General features: G+C 37.3%; 1 protein-coding gene across 2 annotated transcripts in view; it reads right to left on the reverse strand.

Moving 5' to 3' along the window:
• adam12 (ADAM metallopeptidase domain 12) overlaps positions 1-17,051 on the reverse strand; it is a 185,124-nt gene that overhangs the window by 70,238 nt on the left and 97,835 nt on the right. For both annotated transcript variants that reach the window (XM_017713419.2, XM_017713418.2), the window contains exons 7-10: positions 13,746-13,811; positions 7,988-8,059; positions 6,184-6,353; positions 5,566-5,650 (exon numbers count right to left, since the gene is read on the reverse strand). In XM_017713419.2, coding sequence (XP_017568908.1) covers positions 5,566-5,650; positions 6,184-6,353; positions 7,988-8,059; positions 13,746-13,811 — 393 coding nt within the window. The remainder of the gene's footprint in view (positions 1-5,565; positions 5,651-6,183; positions 6,354-7,987; positions 8,060-13,745; positions 13,812-17,051) is intronic.

Below are 17,051 nucleotides of genomic sequence, written 5' to 3' on the forward strand. Positions count from 1 at the left end.
ACACTTTTCCACTTTGCGTCAGTCCATCTCAGATGAGCGCAGGCCCAGAGAAGCCGGCGGCGTTTCTGGGTGGTGTTGATATGTGGCTTTCGCTTTGCATGGCAGAGTTTTAACTTGCACATGTAGATGGAGCGACGAACTGTGTTCACTGACAGTGGTTTTCTGAAGTGTTCCTGAGCCCATGTGGTAATATCCGTTACAGAATGATGTCGGTTTTTAAAACAGTGCCGCCTGAGGGATCGAAGGTCACGGGCATTCAATGTTGGTTTTTTCTGCCTTGCCACTTACTTGCAGAGATTTCTCCAGATTCTCTGAATCTTTTGATGATATTATGGACTGTAGATGATGAAATCCCTAAATTCCTTGCAATTGCATGTTGAGAAACATTGTTCTCAACAATGTTGTTCACAAAGTGGTGAACCTCGCCCATCCTTGCTTGTGAACGACTGAGCCTTTCAGGGATGCTCCCTTTATACCCAATCATGACACTCAAATATTTCCAATTAACCTGTTCCCCTGTGGAATGTTCCAAACAGGTGTTTTTTGAGCATTCCTCAATTTTCCCAGTCTTTTGTTGACCCTGTCCCAACTTCTTTGGAACGTGTTGCAGGCATCAAATTCAAAATGAGTGAATATTTGCAAAAAACAATAAAGTTTATCCATTTGAACATTAAATATCTTGTCTTTGTAGTGTATTCAATTGAATATAGGTTGAAAAGGATTTGCAAATCATCCTATTCAGGTTTTATTTATGTTTTACACAACGTCCCAACTTCATTGGAATTGGGGTTGTACATTGTACGTCATGTACATACATGTACGACATGACCAAAGGTGGTCTTTGACACGTCACTAAGACGGACTAACAATGCCACATTCCTTATCTTTGTGTTAATGATATCCATGAATATTTAAACTAATCCACTAATATATAGCCTATCTATGTGCACATTCCTGGTCCTGTGCACAAGTTACTGGCATGTAGCCCTATGCCTACATGTACACTGATGTCTAGGCCACAAGCTACTAGCATTTAGCTTGATGTCTATACACACAGACGTTCAGGCTACATGCTACTATTAGAAGGCAAATATAATTGCTAAATGTCTATTGAGGCATAAAATGTACAATTACTGTTCCCCAACATTTTCTAGTGGCACATGCAGTAGGTGCTACTTTGTACTGGTAAATATCTCAGTGGCAATTCTTATAATCTTAGATGCAACATTCAGTACAAAGTACTGTAGCATACTGCATAATGGACTAGATAAAATGTCACATGATGTCCTAATATAATGACACAATGCAACACAGTGCAGGCATGGGAATTTCAGCTAAGCCAGGAAGGAAGGGTTATGCTTAACTGGCATCACATGTCACTACATTTACTAGACGTTTTATCGGCATGAATAAATTATGGAGTCATGTGCCAGCTACAACTGGATGTTTCACTATATACAGTGGCATGTGGCAGTGTCACCAAGGATGTTGATGCCACCATATTATCACCACTGCTGGATCTCAATCTCAATATATAAGAAAGAACTGACACAGAAACTGCTGTGTAGTTGTTTTTGAATACAATTCTAGACAAATTCCTTGTAAATCCAACCTCCAATGACTTTTCCTTGTAGTTCTTCACATAAGGGAGTTTCCCCTTTCTAACTCCATTATCATGTCCTGCCTTGATTACAGGGGCTGGAAGATGAGAGCTAGATCACGGGTTTTGAAGTCACCCTAGGAGATGTCTGTCCACCCTCTGTCTACTTCTCATTTACAGAAGAGTTGAACTCTTTTACTATCTTTACTGGCTTAGAAGTTGAGTACTATTACTATTGATTATGTCAAAGTACATAATTGTTTTAGTGTGATGAATGTCTTAAACGATAATTGCTTTAAAAAAGTGGCACTCGATAAATGCTTAGATTTGACAGATATTTCACACTAATATTTGATGATGTAGGATGTTCAGGTGATGCTGGGCCGCTGTGCTAAAATACCTGCATTTAATTCATTTTACAGCATTTGTAATACATTATAAATTATAAATGATGTCTCTCTGTAATGCTAATCCAGGTACATCTAATCCCAGATTTATACATTTTATAAATATTAATGAACCAGAATCAGCACTGGCAGATATGTGCATGACAAATATTGACATCAGCTCACAATTCACATCTTTGTGTATAAGAGTTAACTGACAAACTTTAGAAACTGCACTTTTGACAGAACATCTCTTCTTAAGTCAATGAGCTATGATCTATATTAGTAATGACTTTAGAACGACTAATATAAAATTATGCCATGTTTTCTCCATCTCCATGTTTTAATTGTTAAGTGTGTTAGGACTAGACAATCCAGGCTTGTCTCAAAATACAACCGCAGACTGAGACAGTGGTTTCAACTTGTGGAAACAGACAGACAGACAGAACTTTTCAGAAACCACCATCATTGTGAAATGACAGAAACAGGCTAAACTTTGGGCTGTTTCTTCTATCCAGGCCACATGTGAGCATTTTCTATGAATGTGATCCCACCATGCTGTTTGCTGAGTCATTTAATAAGTGCCCTTGTTAGGTGACATACAATCCTCCTTACACAAAATTTGTTTGATCTGTGAAACTCAAACAGCATGTGGGTGAGTCAGAGAGAGAGAGACAGAGAGAGAGAGAGAGAGAGAGAGAGAGAGAGAGAGAGAGAGATAAAGAGGAGAAAAAAAGAGAAGAGAAAGAGACAAAGTAACAGAGGGAATGAAAGAAGAAAGACAGACAAACAGTGAGAAAAAGACGTGAAGAGAGAAAGAGAGCAAGAGAGGTCCGTGAAAAGAGAGGGACAGAGGATTAAAAAGAGAAAGGCAGAGAGGAGAGAGATAAAAAGAGAGAGGCAGAGACAGAGAGAAACAGACAGATCTGAGGAGACAGAGGCAGAGAAAGAGAATGGTAGATATGAAACAGGCAGAGAGAGAGAATAAGGGTTTGCGACAGTCACCTCCCAATAGAAAGAACCCTGTGAATGATGATTTTGTATATGTTCATCTTATTACTCTCTTAATTAATGATCATAACATAGTCTTTGTACACATCTAATGAGTGAATATTTATAATAACCAACCGTTTGAACTAATTACGTAAAATGCTCCATATATGTGTTTTTATATTGATTTATTCATTTTCATTAGCCCTCTTAATATTAAGCGCTTCTTCCAGTAATTTGGCGAAAGCTGTTTGTTGCAATCAATGCCAACAAAGCTGAATCTGAAAATTTAGATGTGATGAGAGAGAAAGAGAGAAAAAAGACTGAGAGAGAGACAGATATGAGGAGTGGGAGAGAGAGTTAAAATCAATAATGGATAAACTGCAAGATAAACCGTGTTGATGTAATACATTTAATTCATGTGCAAATGGAGTATCGTGTAAATTCAGTGCATCTGAGTGTGTAAATATGCAGGAGAATCAGAGCACGGCTGGAAGAAAAACATATCTATCACTGTACAGACTCCTTTCTCACAAGTCACAGACCTGCTGACACTACCAAATCTTTTAGTCATTTAATAAGCACCATTTATCAAACTATACAGCCACACGTCTTTAATTCAGGCTCATGTCTAATCACTGCTGCCCAGCTCGACTCTGCTGAATTTAAAAAGAGGCGCTTTTGCCATGGCAGACATGTAACATACTCCCGGAGAGCGAGTGATTTATCTGGGCTAATAAAAATGTAAATGTGTGGTATTTAGCTTCAGTAAGGAACTGCGGGTGATTTCTCTGATTGACAAGCAACCGCTGGGTGCTTAAGAGAACGCAGGTGCTGTAGAATGACCTTGGGCGGCTCCTATGGTGTTCCACTTAATTAGATTCATTACCACTCAAAATCGCAGGCGCTCCACCTACCATGAGGCTTTGTAGAGCCGCAAGGGGCCACAAAAGCCCCTGGTGGGAGAAAAAAAAGAGTAAAAACACTGAAGCAAGCTTTCTTTACAGGGGGAATTTGAAAGTCCAAAGCAATTTTTCAGCATAATGGAAGCAATCAGTAATGCATTTACAAAAAGAATTTCACAATAGTCAAAAAGATTTCTCATTCCTAAATTGCCTGCCTAGGCATTTGAAAAGACTTTTTAGATTGTCATAAATAAATAAAAAAAAACAGTGTTCAGGAGATTTTCTGAGCATTTTAGAGAATTTTTTGTGATTTTTTTAGGTTTTGTCTGAGAGTGTTGACTGAGATTCAACTGTCACTCGTACTCTCCACTGAGATAAAAGCCACTAAATATTGAATATATGAAAGGGAAAAAAGAATTTATGAATGAGGGAACCGGAATGTGGCGGCATACAGCCCCAAAGAGCAAAAAAAAACTATAAACCAGAAACCATAACAAAAGCGGAAAGTGCACCATTCACATAAAGACTTATGGCTCAGTAAAAATGTCCAGTAACTACTTTTAAACTCATAGTTATAATTGGACCATTTTATTAAATTTGTTCAATCTGAAGTATTCAGACTTCAGATAGTTACAAGGATTATGTTATGAATATTTAAACCCATTAAGTGAGATAATAATAAGCTAAATATATACAAAATCATCATTTATAGGGTACTTTTTATTGGAAGGTGGCTGTTACAAACCCTGAACCCTAAATCAAATCTATTTTTTCATAATACATTTTTGAAGCACATTTGTCAAATACTTTTTTATCTATGTTTTTAAGACCTTTTTGATTTCTTTTAAAGTGAAGTTGAAAGATTTATTATAAGTTACATTTTTAAAGATGCTTTTTTTAAAAAATGTCGCCCCATATTTTCATGTCACTACTGAATCACAAAGAGTTTTAGTCTATAGGTGGAGCCTTATTTCAGCTGCACCCCTGCGTTTTAGAGCAGGAGAGGAGACTGCATCCCTGTTATGGTCATATGGTGAGCAGTTATATCTCACTGTTTTAAAGTAAATGTGTCCCAAAGTCTGAAAATCAGTAAGGATTGTCGCTATTGAAACACATGTTCTCTGCAATTAAGTTAACTTGTATGTGTTTTAATGAAAAATGAAATGAAATGAAATGAAATGAAAAATGAAAAATACATCTTTTCAAAGCTGCATTAACTAGTTGCACAAAGTTTTTGCTTTATGCTCAAAATTAGCTAAAATTGTCACTACCGAAACAGCCAGTACCCAAATGTTTGGTAACATTTAGGTAGTGTTATGACTGTTTGGGTAGTGACAAAATGGAATGTTCAATCATTTATTTTGCTAATAAAAGACATAATTAAGGTATGGGATCACTCAAAGCAAAATGATTTTAGTCTATAGTCCAAGTTACTTAACAGCCCAAAAGGTGTTTTCAACACTGATTCGGTGAAATGATCCAGTTATGAGAGTGAGGATCTAAAGTGTTCCTAACATCCTGGTCCTCATGCTGTATTTACATTCTGCTGCAAACGGGATATTCCTTGTTTTCAAATTCTCTGCCTAAATCTCTGCCAGCAGTAACACCAGCGTACCGCAGTGGTCAGTATAGTTTAAGGGGTTAATGCATGTCATAGAATGTATTGAATAGAGTGAATGCTCACCATGACGATCCCACCGGATTGCTCCACAGTGCACATACTCATGATGGGAGCCATGCCAATAGTGGTGCCTTGGAAATACACACCGCTGCAAGAGAAGAGCCTAGTTCATCACAGGACTGCATTTTATATGGACTCAGTACACACACCAAAACTACTGTATGTGTAGAATCATAAAAGGCTGTGTTTAAACTTCTGTGCATCACAGAGACGCTGTAACGCGGAGCGATGAGGCGGACGCAAGTGCGGAGGTAAGCGACTTTTATTAAGGCCAAATCCAGGGTCGTGGTCAAAACTGTCCAGGGTCAAAGAGCCAATACGGACAGATCGGGGTTCAGACATGACAAACTATAAACAGATTCAAACAGGGCAAGGACACACAACAAAGACCAATACATTCATACAAAGACCAGTGAACACAAGGGGCAAACACAGGGCTTAAATACACAGGGAAAATGAGGGTCAGGTGAAAACAATCAGGGTGGAGTTACAAAACCAAAACAAACGCACATGGACAAACCAAAACAAAAAGGCACATGTAGTGGGAGCAGCCAATCGTGACACACGCAAAGAATATAGCTGTGAGTTTTCAGTGTGTGTGTTTGTATGACTTGACAGTACCTGATGAGCTGGGCATTGTCATGCCGTCTCTGGGGCAGCAGTTTGAGTTTTCTCCAGTCCAGAAACTCATGCAGGGTAGTGAAGGGGTCCTGAGTCACTGGGCACTTATCAGAATCACTCCAAACCTCCAAGCCCACCAGAGCTACACGGATATTCAATGCTCTGTAAAACTGAGACATCACACAGATTTCTATGTACACATAGTGCACTGTATATTGTACAAGCTCTTGCATTTCTTGTTTAACCCTTTAATCATTTGATTATTTGAGTAAGGAACTGTCTCGACCAGTCTTTTATTTATTTCCAGTCAAAATAGTTATTATGCACAAGTTACCCATTTTTCATCATCTGAAAAAAAGACGACATATTTAACAGAAAATTACACAGAAACCTCAACAACTAAATATAATCTTAGCCGTAAATATAACTTTCATTCTTCTCTGGAAAAAACTGCAGGGCTATTTTGGAGGACGGTTCTAAAGGTTGGTTACACTTTCTGCTATTCACAATCCAAGTAATCACAAACACAGGCAATGATGTTGAGGTCTGGACTCTCATGCAGTCAGTCTATTGTTTCAAAGAACTCCAGCAGCTCCTTTGATTTTCAAATTCTCTTCTTTTTTGTGTATTTTCTTTTCTCAATGGCTTCTTGAGCTACACATCCTTTCAGACGAGTTTTGTGTTGTCTTCTCACAGTGGAAGGATGGACAGAAACACCTGGGGACATTTCAGATCTGTAGCAAGAGTGGAACTTCTCCTCTCTTCTCAAAGATAAAATCTTTAAGTACTGTTTATATGATAATGACAATTTTGGTGGTCTACCAGGTCACATCTTCTTTTTAATTAATCATTTCTCAAACTCTTGGGAACTGCTGTTTTTTCACTTTTTTCTATTGACTGTCCCTTTTATTAAGCAAGTGAATTATCTTTTCTGTCTATCTAATGGCCTGAAAAATGAACTGTATGTACTTTGTTTTGACTGGAAATTAAAAAAGTCACCAAGGGTCATCTTTGCCTTTTGTACTGCTCTGTATAATTTAAAGGGTTAAGATCATGAGCAAATGGTTAACTCTGTCTTTTACTCTTCTGTTTTTTATGAAGTAATACAAATAAAAAATAGATACAAAATAATATTTACACAAAATAATTACATTTTTTGAGCAAGCAAACAAATGCATCGAAATATATTTCAGTCACCTCTTATTGTGACCTAACAACTTCCAAAAAACAAGTTGTTAATTTGAACTGTGTTCTAAATGTAACTGGAGCTTGTTCAGAAAGTGCTTGATTGCATCCAGGTGGATCTGCATCAGCGGTAGTTTTATTTCTGCTTCCTTTTAACACATTTTATGTGTTACTTTAAATTAAATAAATCATTTTTTTCTCTTCACATCAGCACAGATAGAAAAAAGTTAAAGAATTACTTTTATGCTGCCATCTACATTATTTTGGGGTGTGCATGAACAGGAGAAACTATAATCTGTTTGTGGGCTGACACTTCAGTTTCTAACTTTTGCAACTACAACTTACACAACTGCAGTTACCGGATAATATGTCTTATGATTAATAGATTAATAATTAAATAATAAGTCTGCAATTTGCTTTTAGGACTCATCCATCCATCTGTTAAACTGTACCTGCAGTTCATTTGCAATCTAAAAATACTGAGGACTCATACCTGGCCCTTCAGCAGGGAGCTCATTTATTTTGGCAGAGCTACATTTATCTCTGTCAATCAGTTTTCTATTTTCACACACAATCACTCCTCCCTGTTCATTAAGGGAAGGTGTACAGGGCATTATACCTTGTCCACGTAATTGGCGATCTCAGCTAGCCTCTGCTTGACCTTCTCTATGTCTTTGCCCTGTTTATGAAACTGAGGAGAGAGAGAGAGAGAGAGAGAGAGAGAGAGAGAGAGAGAGAGAGAGGGAGAGAGAGAGAGAGAGAGAGAGAGAGAGAGGGAGAGAGAGAGAGAGAGGTATAGAGAGAGAGAGAGAGAGAGAGAGAGAGAGAGAGAGAGAGAGAGAGAGAGAGAGAGAGAGAGAAAAGGGGGATACATTTGAATTTCTTATTTAGGTCCACAATTTTAAATACATTATTAAAGAGTTTTAACAGCTACATTAGTCAACCAGTCATGCATGAATAAGTGATGTCAGCAATAGTTCCACAAGAGTGCATAACGTTTTTTGAATTAGGTAAAAATGTACTATGTTCATTGTGTTAGGAAAGGAGGCATTTATGTTAAACAGACCGAAAGACCAAAATATCAGCCACTTATACAATCCATACTTTTCTTTCTGGCAAAGTATTCTTTTAAAAAGCAACGACTGTATATGAGATCATTGATTTTTGAGCAGTTTCTCTTCAGACCTCTGCAGGTTTGCACCTAAAATGGCTACACATGTTCATGATCCATCAATGAACACACCTCATCAGCACCAGTGTAAGAACAACAGCCACAGATGTTTTCACTTCTGTGCTTTACAGTGCTCTTAGTGCAGTCTGGTTGGGATTCTTCTCCAGGCTTTCTCCACACCATCAGTGTGATGTCATGATAAAAGTGTTTTTTATTTTGTTTAACATTTTATGAAGTAAGTTAAAAACTTTTACCAAGGCTTAAGTTATCAAATCGTCCAAATACTTATTGGGAACACTATGACCTACACTTCCAAATACAGGAACAAAGGAAACACATATGAAACACAATAGTGATTGTACAATTGGCTGATATTTCAAAATAGTTCACAGGGCTGTACAATATTGTAGCAGGTGTAAGTTCTCAGCGTAGTCATGCATTGTAGAGTTTAATGTAGTTGTTGTCCATCAGGTAGCTCAAACACCACAAAACAAATCTACCTGTTTGTAGAGAAAGGGCTTTGCTCAGGACAAAATACCCAAAAGTTGTTTAGTTTGGGACTGTAACGTCAGATGTAAAGCTAGCAACGACTTGAGATTTTACACTTCTACAGAAACACTGAGTGGGAATGGATGGGGCTAAAGTGCTGTAGCCCGTATAGGTGGATATATGTAAAGGATTTAGTTTTTCTTGATATCACAAAAGCAAAACAGGCTGTTTTCACAGCTTAGGTTCACACACACAGCATACTTTTTATAAGTGTCATTTTAAGTTAAATCAAAAATGTTCAACTTTCATAGTACCTGTGCTATTACTTCAAAACGTTTACATACAGACCTGGTTTAGCAACTTCCTTTAAGCAGGAATGAAAATAACAACTCCATTAGAAATTATTTTTATGCTCTTAATTATCAGTTATGATGTCAGGCCTGCTAGTAGATTTACAAAATGTGTCTATGTTAACTGATAGAACTTCTGTGGTTTACTAAACAGGCAATGTGCACTGAAACTGTGGGGAAAATACCAGACAGAGACACATTGACAGGTAGACAGAAATCTACAGCATGGGTGTCACTGTGTGTGTGTGTGTTCTGCAGTAGGTGACATGGCACCATGTTGAAGAGTGTGGCACACTGAGAGCCAGATGGTCTCCAAACAGCAGATCTGAGATGTATTGCATGCACTGCCACACACAATGACATACACAGGAGAAGGAGAGTGAGGGTCAAAGTCAAAGACTGACGGCCCCCCACTGTCATCACACTCCCCTCACTGTTTGTGTGTTTATGTGTCCTCAAAGACAAATAAAAGTATCTTATTAAAGAATGAATAAGTATAATTGTGGAGGACACAAAACAAAATCTCATCACTTCTCATGCAGTCATATGTGAATGTTTGGCCATTCCTGATCAAATTCCATGTTTTGTTTAATTTTTAAGTAGACGTACACAAAGAGATACATTTCTGCACATTGCAGGTACTAGTAATGTTTCTTTGCTGAGTTTAACTTAGTGGAAAACATCAAACATAAAATACGGCATGTACTGAAGTTATGGCACATTTCACTTTTTGTTTTATGTTTTCCAATATGTTAAAAACAACAAATAAAAAGCAATTGTGAACTAAAGTTTGCATAAAAATGGCACAATTACATAACTCTCTTCCCTGTAGAACCCAAGCATCACACACAAGGTCCGCAGGCTTAATTGGGCCTGAGGCACAAAACGATCTAGCCCACAGTTATTTTAATGTTCTATCAATATTAGCCTGTTTCACAAGCTGCACTACAATCCCCACCATGCACTGCATATTAATATATGTCTATATATATATATATATATATATACACACACACACACACACACACACACACACACACACACACACACACACTCACACACACATACATATGTACACACACTGTATATTAGGGGTGCGAATCTCTAGGCACCTCACAATACGATTCGATTACGATTCAGTGGACTGCGATGCGATTATAAAATGATTATCGATGCCTCTTGATGCATCTTTTTTTTCTATACAGGATTTCTATTTTCTCACCGTGTCAGGACTTGGTACTTTTAAAGCAAAGTATTTGTAATGATCTACAATGAATTTACGTCCAATATCTTTCATTAATAAATCAAATGTAAGTGATGTGGTAAGTGAACTGGAAGGCTCACATTCACTGCTATTGCTTGGAGCACATGAGATGCTGCTGCAATAAAATGCACTGTTACGATGAAATAAGATTCTGTGGTAGTGGATGTACACACAGCACATGTTACAGCCATCCTGCCTGTTTTGTTTAATGATTTTATAACTTAGGCCTCGGTCTCGTTGTAGAGAGTGGGGGGATCGCTGTCTCATGGGACATGTGCGACACAGTGCGAAGAGACTCAGACTGCAGGTCACTTAGCAATGATGCATTATTCGCATTCATAAGCGGCGCACTTGGTTTCCCTTCAAGTTAAATCTGCAACCAGAGACTGTCAAACACTAAAAATTTGCGAAGATGAAGCCGGCTTCTCTTACAAATTTTCCCGTTCCACCGTAAATGGTGCCGCATTTACATTCACCGCCTCAGTCAGAATGAGAAGAAGTGACTTCAGCCTCATAAAACAGCCAAAAGTTGAGAGACATTTTACAAGAAACTGCTCTACTTTAGAGGAAAAGTTCTCTGGCAGAGATGGGAGGAAAGTGGCTATAGCTGAGCTAAAGCTTAAAGCAGAGCAAAGTAAGTCTGCGTTTTTATTTATATTTTTAACCTAACTTATACTAGGAGATTATCACACACTGAGACATACTGGGTATAAATGTTGTGGCTGCCAAGGTGGTTTGGCTCTTCTTAACATTTGGGTTGTGACTCCTGATCTAACCTGGCTTTTAAAGCAGTCGGAGCCGGTTGGATTTTCGGATTTCCAGTTGCGTTTTTGTTATGTGCACCTCACAGAATGTCCAGACGCTGCACTTCCACACTTCCAGGTTCCGCCTTTTGTGTTCCCTCAACATTACGTTATAAATTAATATTCAGAAAATCGATTTTTGACATTTGTGAATTGATTCAGAATCATTCACGTCTGTTTTGCGATGCATCTAAGGATCTATTTTCCCCTGCATAAATATGTATATATATATATAATATATATATATAAAACAATAAAATATAGACTCTTAAAAATAGACTCTAAAAAAGATGATTCCTCAAAGGTTCTTAAGTAATGAAAATGATTCTATATAGAACCATGAATACTCATGAATACCCATGAATACCTTTCCATGATTAAAGGGTTCTTTGCATAATTGAAGGGTTCTACAGATTGATGAAGAATGTGCTATAGGTGGTTCTACATAGGTTTTAAAAGGGTACTGTATAGTACCAAAAAGGTTGGTAATGGTAAAAGGTTGGTAAAACATTGGTCTTGGTAATGCCTTAGTCTGGTACTATATAGAACCATTTTTGCTAAGTGTGTAGGTGTTCCATGGTCCCTTTACTGTTTGAGTTTGACATCCCTGTTGCAGATGATGTGTTATTTTCAATTTTATATTATATGACTGCATTTTTTTTACTGTATTTTCAAGCACAGATCTGGGCTGTCATCACACCTTACCGCAATGCAAATCAAGTATCAAGAAAAAGTCAGCTTGAGTGGAAGTGCTGGAACATACCAAATCTTAAAGTCGTGATTGTCTTATGGTCTGAGATAACATATCCAGACATCTATAACAACCTTAAGTCTAAAAGGGTTTTATGCAGAACCCAAAAGGGTTCTATTGTTACAAGTTTGACATCATAACAATAGAAGAACCCTTTTTAGTGCTATATAAAACCCTATCCAAAAAGGTTGTACATAGAACCATCTATAGCACATTCTGAGGAACCATTTCATGATGCAAAGAACACTCTAATCATGCAAAGAGTTTTTTGAGTGTTCATGATTTTATATGAAAAATATTTTCTTTAGTAAACAACTATCTATTTTTAAGAGTCTAGAAATAAACAGACTGCAAAAGTCAATCATTAATCAGTATCTCCTGTCTTCATGAAGAATTTTCAACACTCCAAAATGATCAAGGGCAAAACTATAGAATCAATCCTTCATGTAATGTTTACATGTGACAAAAGTAGACATTGGTGGATAATGGCTGAAAGTTTTTACTGTTAATTAGATGGCTGAACTCTTCAGCCTTTCCCTTCACAATGTCAGCCAGCTATAAAACACGCTATAAAAGCTTACACCGTTTTATTTTTTGTTGGTATTGTTAGTACAACCATAACACAAGCTGCACACCAAGGCTGTATGTCATCAGTCAGGAGGCTTCATTAACTAATGGTGCATGAATGGTGGTTCTATGAGCAACACTATTGTCGCTTTCATCACTTCCTTGACCCATATGTTGACAACATGGTAGCAGCTGCATTGAACAATATGTTAACAACATAGTGGAGTAATTGAATGTGTTATGTGCAACTTTGTTTCTTTTTAAATTGCTTTATGTAACTATCATGCTGCAGGCAAAGTTTCACCATGTAAACCCAACCAAAGACACTTTGTTTGATTTTTATTTGACTTGTTACCCGTCTGTATATTGTATATATGCATGTACATGTAAGAGTTTTCTGAGTCTAAACTTAAACCTTACCTGAAATTCAGTGGACAAATAAATGTTTCTGCACTTTCAGTTTTAAACATGTTGCTTTCGTAAGAAAGTACTTTACACAGTCAGGACCACTTTGTTGGTCAATGACACTGTTTTTTAGCTCGGTTTTACTTCGTTTTTGAGTCAAGATGTTTTTGCAATAACAAAGACAAAAACACACACAGGTTGGCCAGGTGGGAACTGCCCTGGCCAGCATTTCCTTCACAGCTGATGATTTTTCACAACATACTACTTCCAGTTTCCTGTCTGGCCATTTGGAAAAAGTGATCCACTTCCGTAACACCCCCCCTGCATGACCTGCTTTTGGAGCGAGGCAAAACAACAACACTGTTCCCACTCTATTCAGCCAAATTCAGACTATAGCATCCAAATCGGCCTATTACACTACTGAGTACACTTCACCTCACTTCACTTGGTTCTCTGTTATGGCCTGTAATCTTACTGCCTGTCCCTTAAAGCTGTCAGTTACTGGCTCATAAACACTGGCAAGGTTGAATGGCATCTGGTGGCCCGTGGGCATGACTGCTAACCTAGCCAAACGTACCTCCCTGTTGTCCGCCACGATAATGAGCTCCACATATTTGGTGGTCTTCTGTGCGTCTCTTTTATGCTGCAAGAAAAAGACCCAAGTAAGATGAAAGAATAAACAAACAGTAAACAGGTCATTCTATGCACATATCGTGGTTCGATTTGTTTTATTTATTTATTATTTAAGGACATGGACATGCTGGAATTAAGCAGCCGGGTTTTAATCACAGACTCAAAATGTCCTTATTAGGCCAAGAAGCTCTATATTAAAAAGGGGTGGGGGGAAGTTCTCTTAACACATCTTCCTCTTGGGATCATTTCAAAGGCCTTACAGAATTGCCTCTTATCAATTTTGCAAGAGGCTGCCCTCGGGAGCATCCGTATAAAGTCTAAATGGAGACATCCAGCATGACCCAGTAAACTCCTGAAGACGGCATAAGCCACAAAAACTTTACCCCACTTTACCCCTCATAAACAGTCCGCAAAAAGCATCAATGCTCTAAATAATCTCTATTTTGCTTGTTGTGAGATAATACTAACTATATCTATATATATTTCAGAGATACATACTAGGAGTCTTGTGCATTAAGCTTTATTCATTTTGTCCTGTTTAAGTGCATAACTGGAGGCCATTATGAAAAATAACACTAATAATTGCATCATCACTTATAAGAATGTACACTGAACACTTTCTTAAGGCTTTGTTATGCACATTATTAATTATTATTGGGATAGTGTAGTGGTTAACATCTCTGCCTTCCACACTGTAGACTGGGGTTCAATCCCCACCTGGGCAAACACCCTACACTATACCAATAAGAGTCGTTGGGCAAGACTCCTAACACCGCCTTGGCCTACCTATGTAAAATGATCAAATTGTAAGTCGCTCTAGATAAGAGCGTCAGCCAAATGCCGTAAATGCAACGTTATTAAGCTAGGATAATTCACCAAAATTCATCCTATTAGCATATCATTGGCAGCATTTTAATTCTGAAGGTTCTAGTTAGCATCAAGGGACAATTTTGATTAGAGTTCAAAATTGCTAAATATGTTTTTCAATGTGTAACAATGTAAGCTCCTACTAATGCTATTTTGACTGCAAAATAAAATAAAATCTTTATCCTACAAGTGTTTTTGGTTATTTGGTTATTAGCTGAAGCCAACTTATTCATTATTATTAACTTATTAATCAACTTATTGAAAACTTGTTTATCTTCTCTTAAGTGATGATTAAAAGTCCATTTTAGAGTACTGAACACATCTTTATGTATTAGTGACCTTTTAAAGTCTTTTTAATTCTAAAGAAAAACTGTAGAAGTCACTTAATGCTATCTAGAATCCTTAAGAATAAGGAGTTGCAAATTGTACACTAATAAGATGTGAATTTAGGCGTTTACATTTTGGCTGAATAACTAGCATCACAAACAAAGACACTTAACAAAGTGTCTGTTGTAATCACGGTGCAGAATTCCTGACAGATCTGGGACCCCTGGATTAACCTCTTGGACCCCCTAAATGTCTCAAATTTAGAAGCTGACCATTTAGAAGTATCTCATTTGGGCTTCACTGAACAAAGAACAAGACCCTAATTAGACGCCGGTATGATTTTCCTAAAATAAATTATTATTAAGTTATTGGTTATATCACTACTGTACACCAAATGGTGAATTTTCATTTGAAGAACTGAAAGGAATACACTGTTGTCAGATGCCATGCTGTGTCAGATGCCATACAATATGTGTAGCTTTAATCATGGAAAGGGCTCTTTGAGTGTTCACGATTCTATCTAGAACCATTTTCTTTACTAAAGAACCCTTGAAGAACCGTGATTTTTAAGTGAGTAGATTTAATGAAATACAACTTTCAACATGATGTATCACGCTTGGAAGTCTATTCCTTCTTCAAAATTTATTTTCCCACAAACTGTTTTCGAGCTGAAAGATATAAGGATAAAAAAGACTGGACTAGCAACTTTAACTCAGGTATCAGACCATTAGCATTTGCCTGTTTATCTGAAGGACTGTGTTTCTCTTTGTTATCTATTTTGTCTTCATATGCTCTCAATATGGCTTTAATGGCAAAATGCTAAGTGGTGCACTGTGACACAATGAAAAACTGAACAGTGTTTGGAATTGCATAATAATCACATAATACGTACATATGTAATTACATAATGACTAATGGTAATAAATTCCATTTATACACAAAAGCTTTGAGTCTGTCTTTTTTCACATATTTTGATCAACAGGGCAAAAATGTGTTTTTTTTCTTTTCTGCAAGTCAACAACAATACATTTTAATTCAATTTAAATCATGATAAAATATCCTCTGCTTCACAAATATGATATTGATTGAATGAGTTTTTTGTGAGTAACTGCGACTTCTAAGAGTTAAACACTTGTGAAATGAAAGACAATGTTCGTGCACATCGATGTGCTGTGTATGTCATACATATGATAAATACATATTTATCTTTCATGTTTTATTTGTTAAAACACAAACTTCTGACACTAGCCTCACTTTCTCTGGCTATATTTGACCAAACTCTCCCAGATCTGTTCTGGTGTCATGGACCAGTTTCATCCTTTATAATGTGATCAGTTAAAGCTAGCACAGCTTAACATAATGTAGTTTCCATGGTTTTCATATCAAAGAGTTCTGATCTGTCTCAGGTTCAAAGAAAGACATACAATTCTATTAGTGCGGAGTGAATGAAGCAATATTCCATGGCACATTCTTTCAAAACTCTTATTAACTTCTTTGTTCTTCTTTGTATTTTTCACTGCCAAGATACTATCTCTATGGTAGCATTTGGTATTCTAGCAGTGCTATATTTCACTGATATCCCACAGAATCTCCGCAGTGACACCGCCCATTTAGGCCGTTTCCTTGTGATAAGTATAGCAGGGATATCAGCACTGATAGGGTAGATGGCGTGTTCACCTTTGATGTTTTATTGAGAGCATGGAGCTTTCATCGGCTTTAACACAGACATCAGACTCTGACATGTGACTTCTCTACATAAGATGGAAATGCATCCACAGAAGAAGTACATATATAAATGGAGTTTTAAAGTTAATACTTTATTCCAAACATATAGACACATGCAGTGATTTTCATTTTAAAAGTTTTGTGCATAATATATTGGTTGGTTAGTGTAGTGGTTAACACCTTTGCCTTCTACGCTGTAGACTGGGGTTCAATCCCCGAGAAGGGCAAGCACCCTACACTATACCAATAAGGGTCCTTGGGCAAGACTCCTAACACCACCTTGGCCTAACTGTGTAAAAATGATCAAATTGTAAGTCGCTCTGGATAAGAG

Source organism: Pygocentrus nattereri, chromosome 10, assembly GCF_015220715.1.
Source record: "Pygocentrus nattereri isolate fPygNat1 chromosome 10, fPygNat1.pri, whole genome shotgun sequence".
Classification (NCBI taxonomy): domain Eukaryota; kingdom Metazoa; phylum Chordata; class Actinopteri; order Characiformes; family Serrasalmidae; genus Pygocentrus; species Pygocentrus nattereri.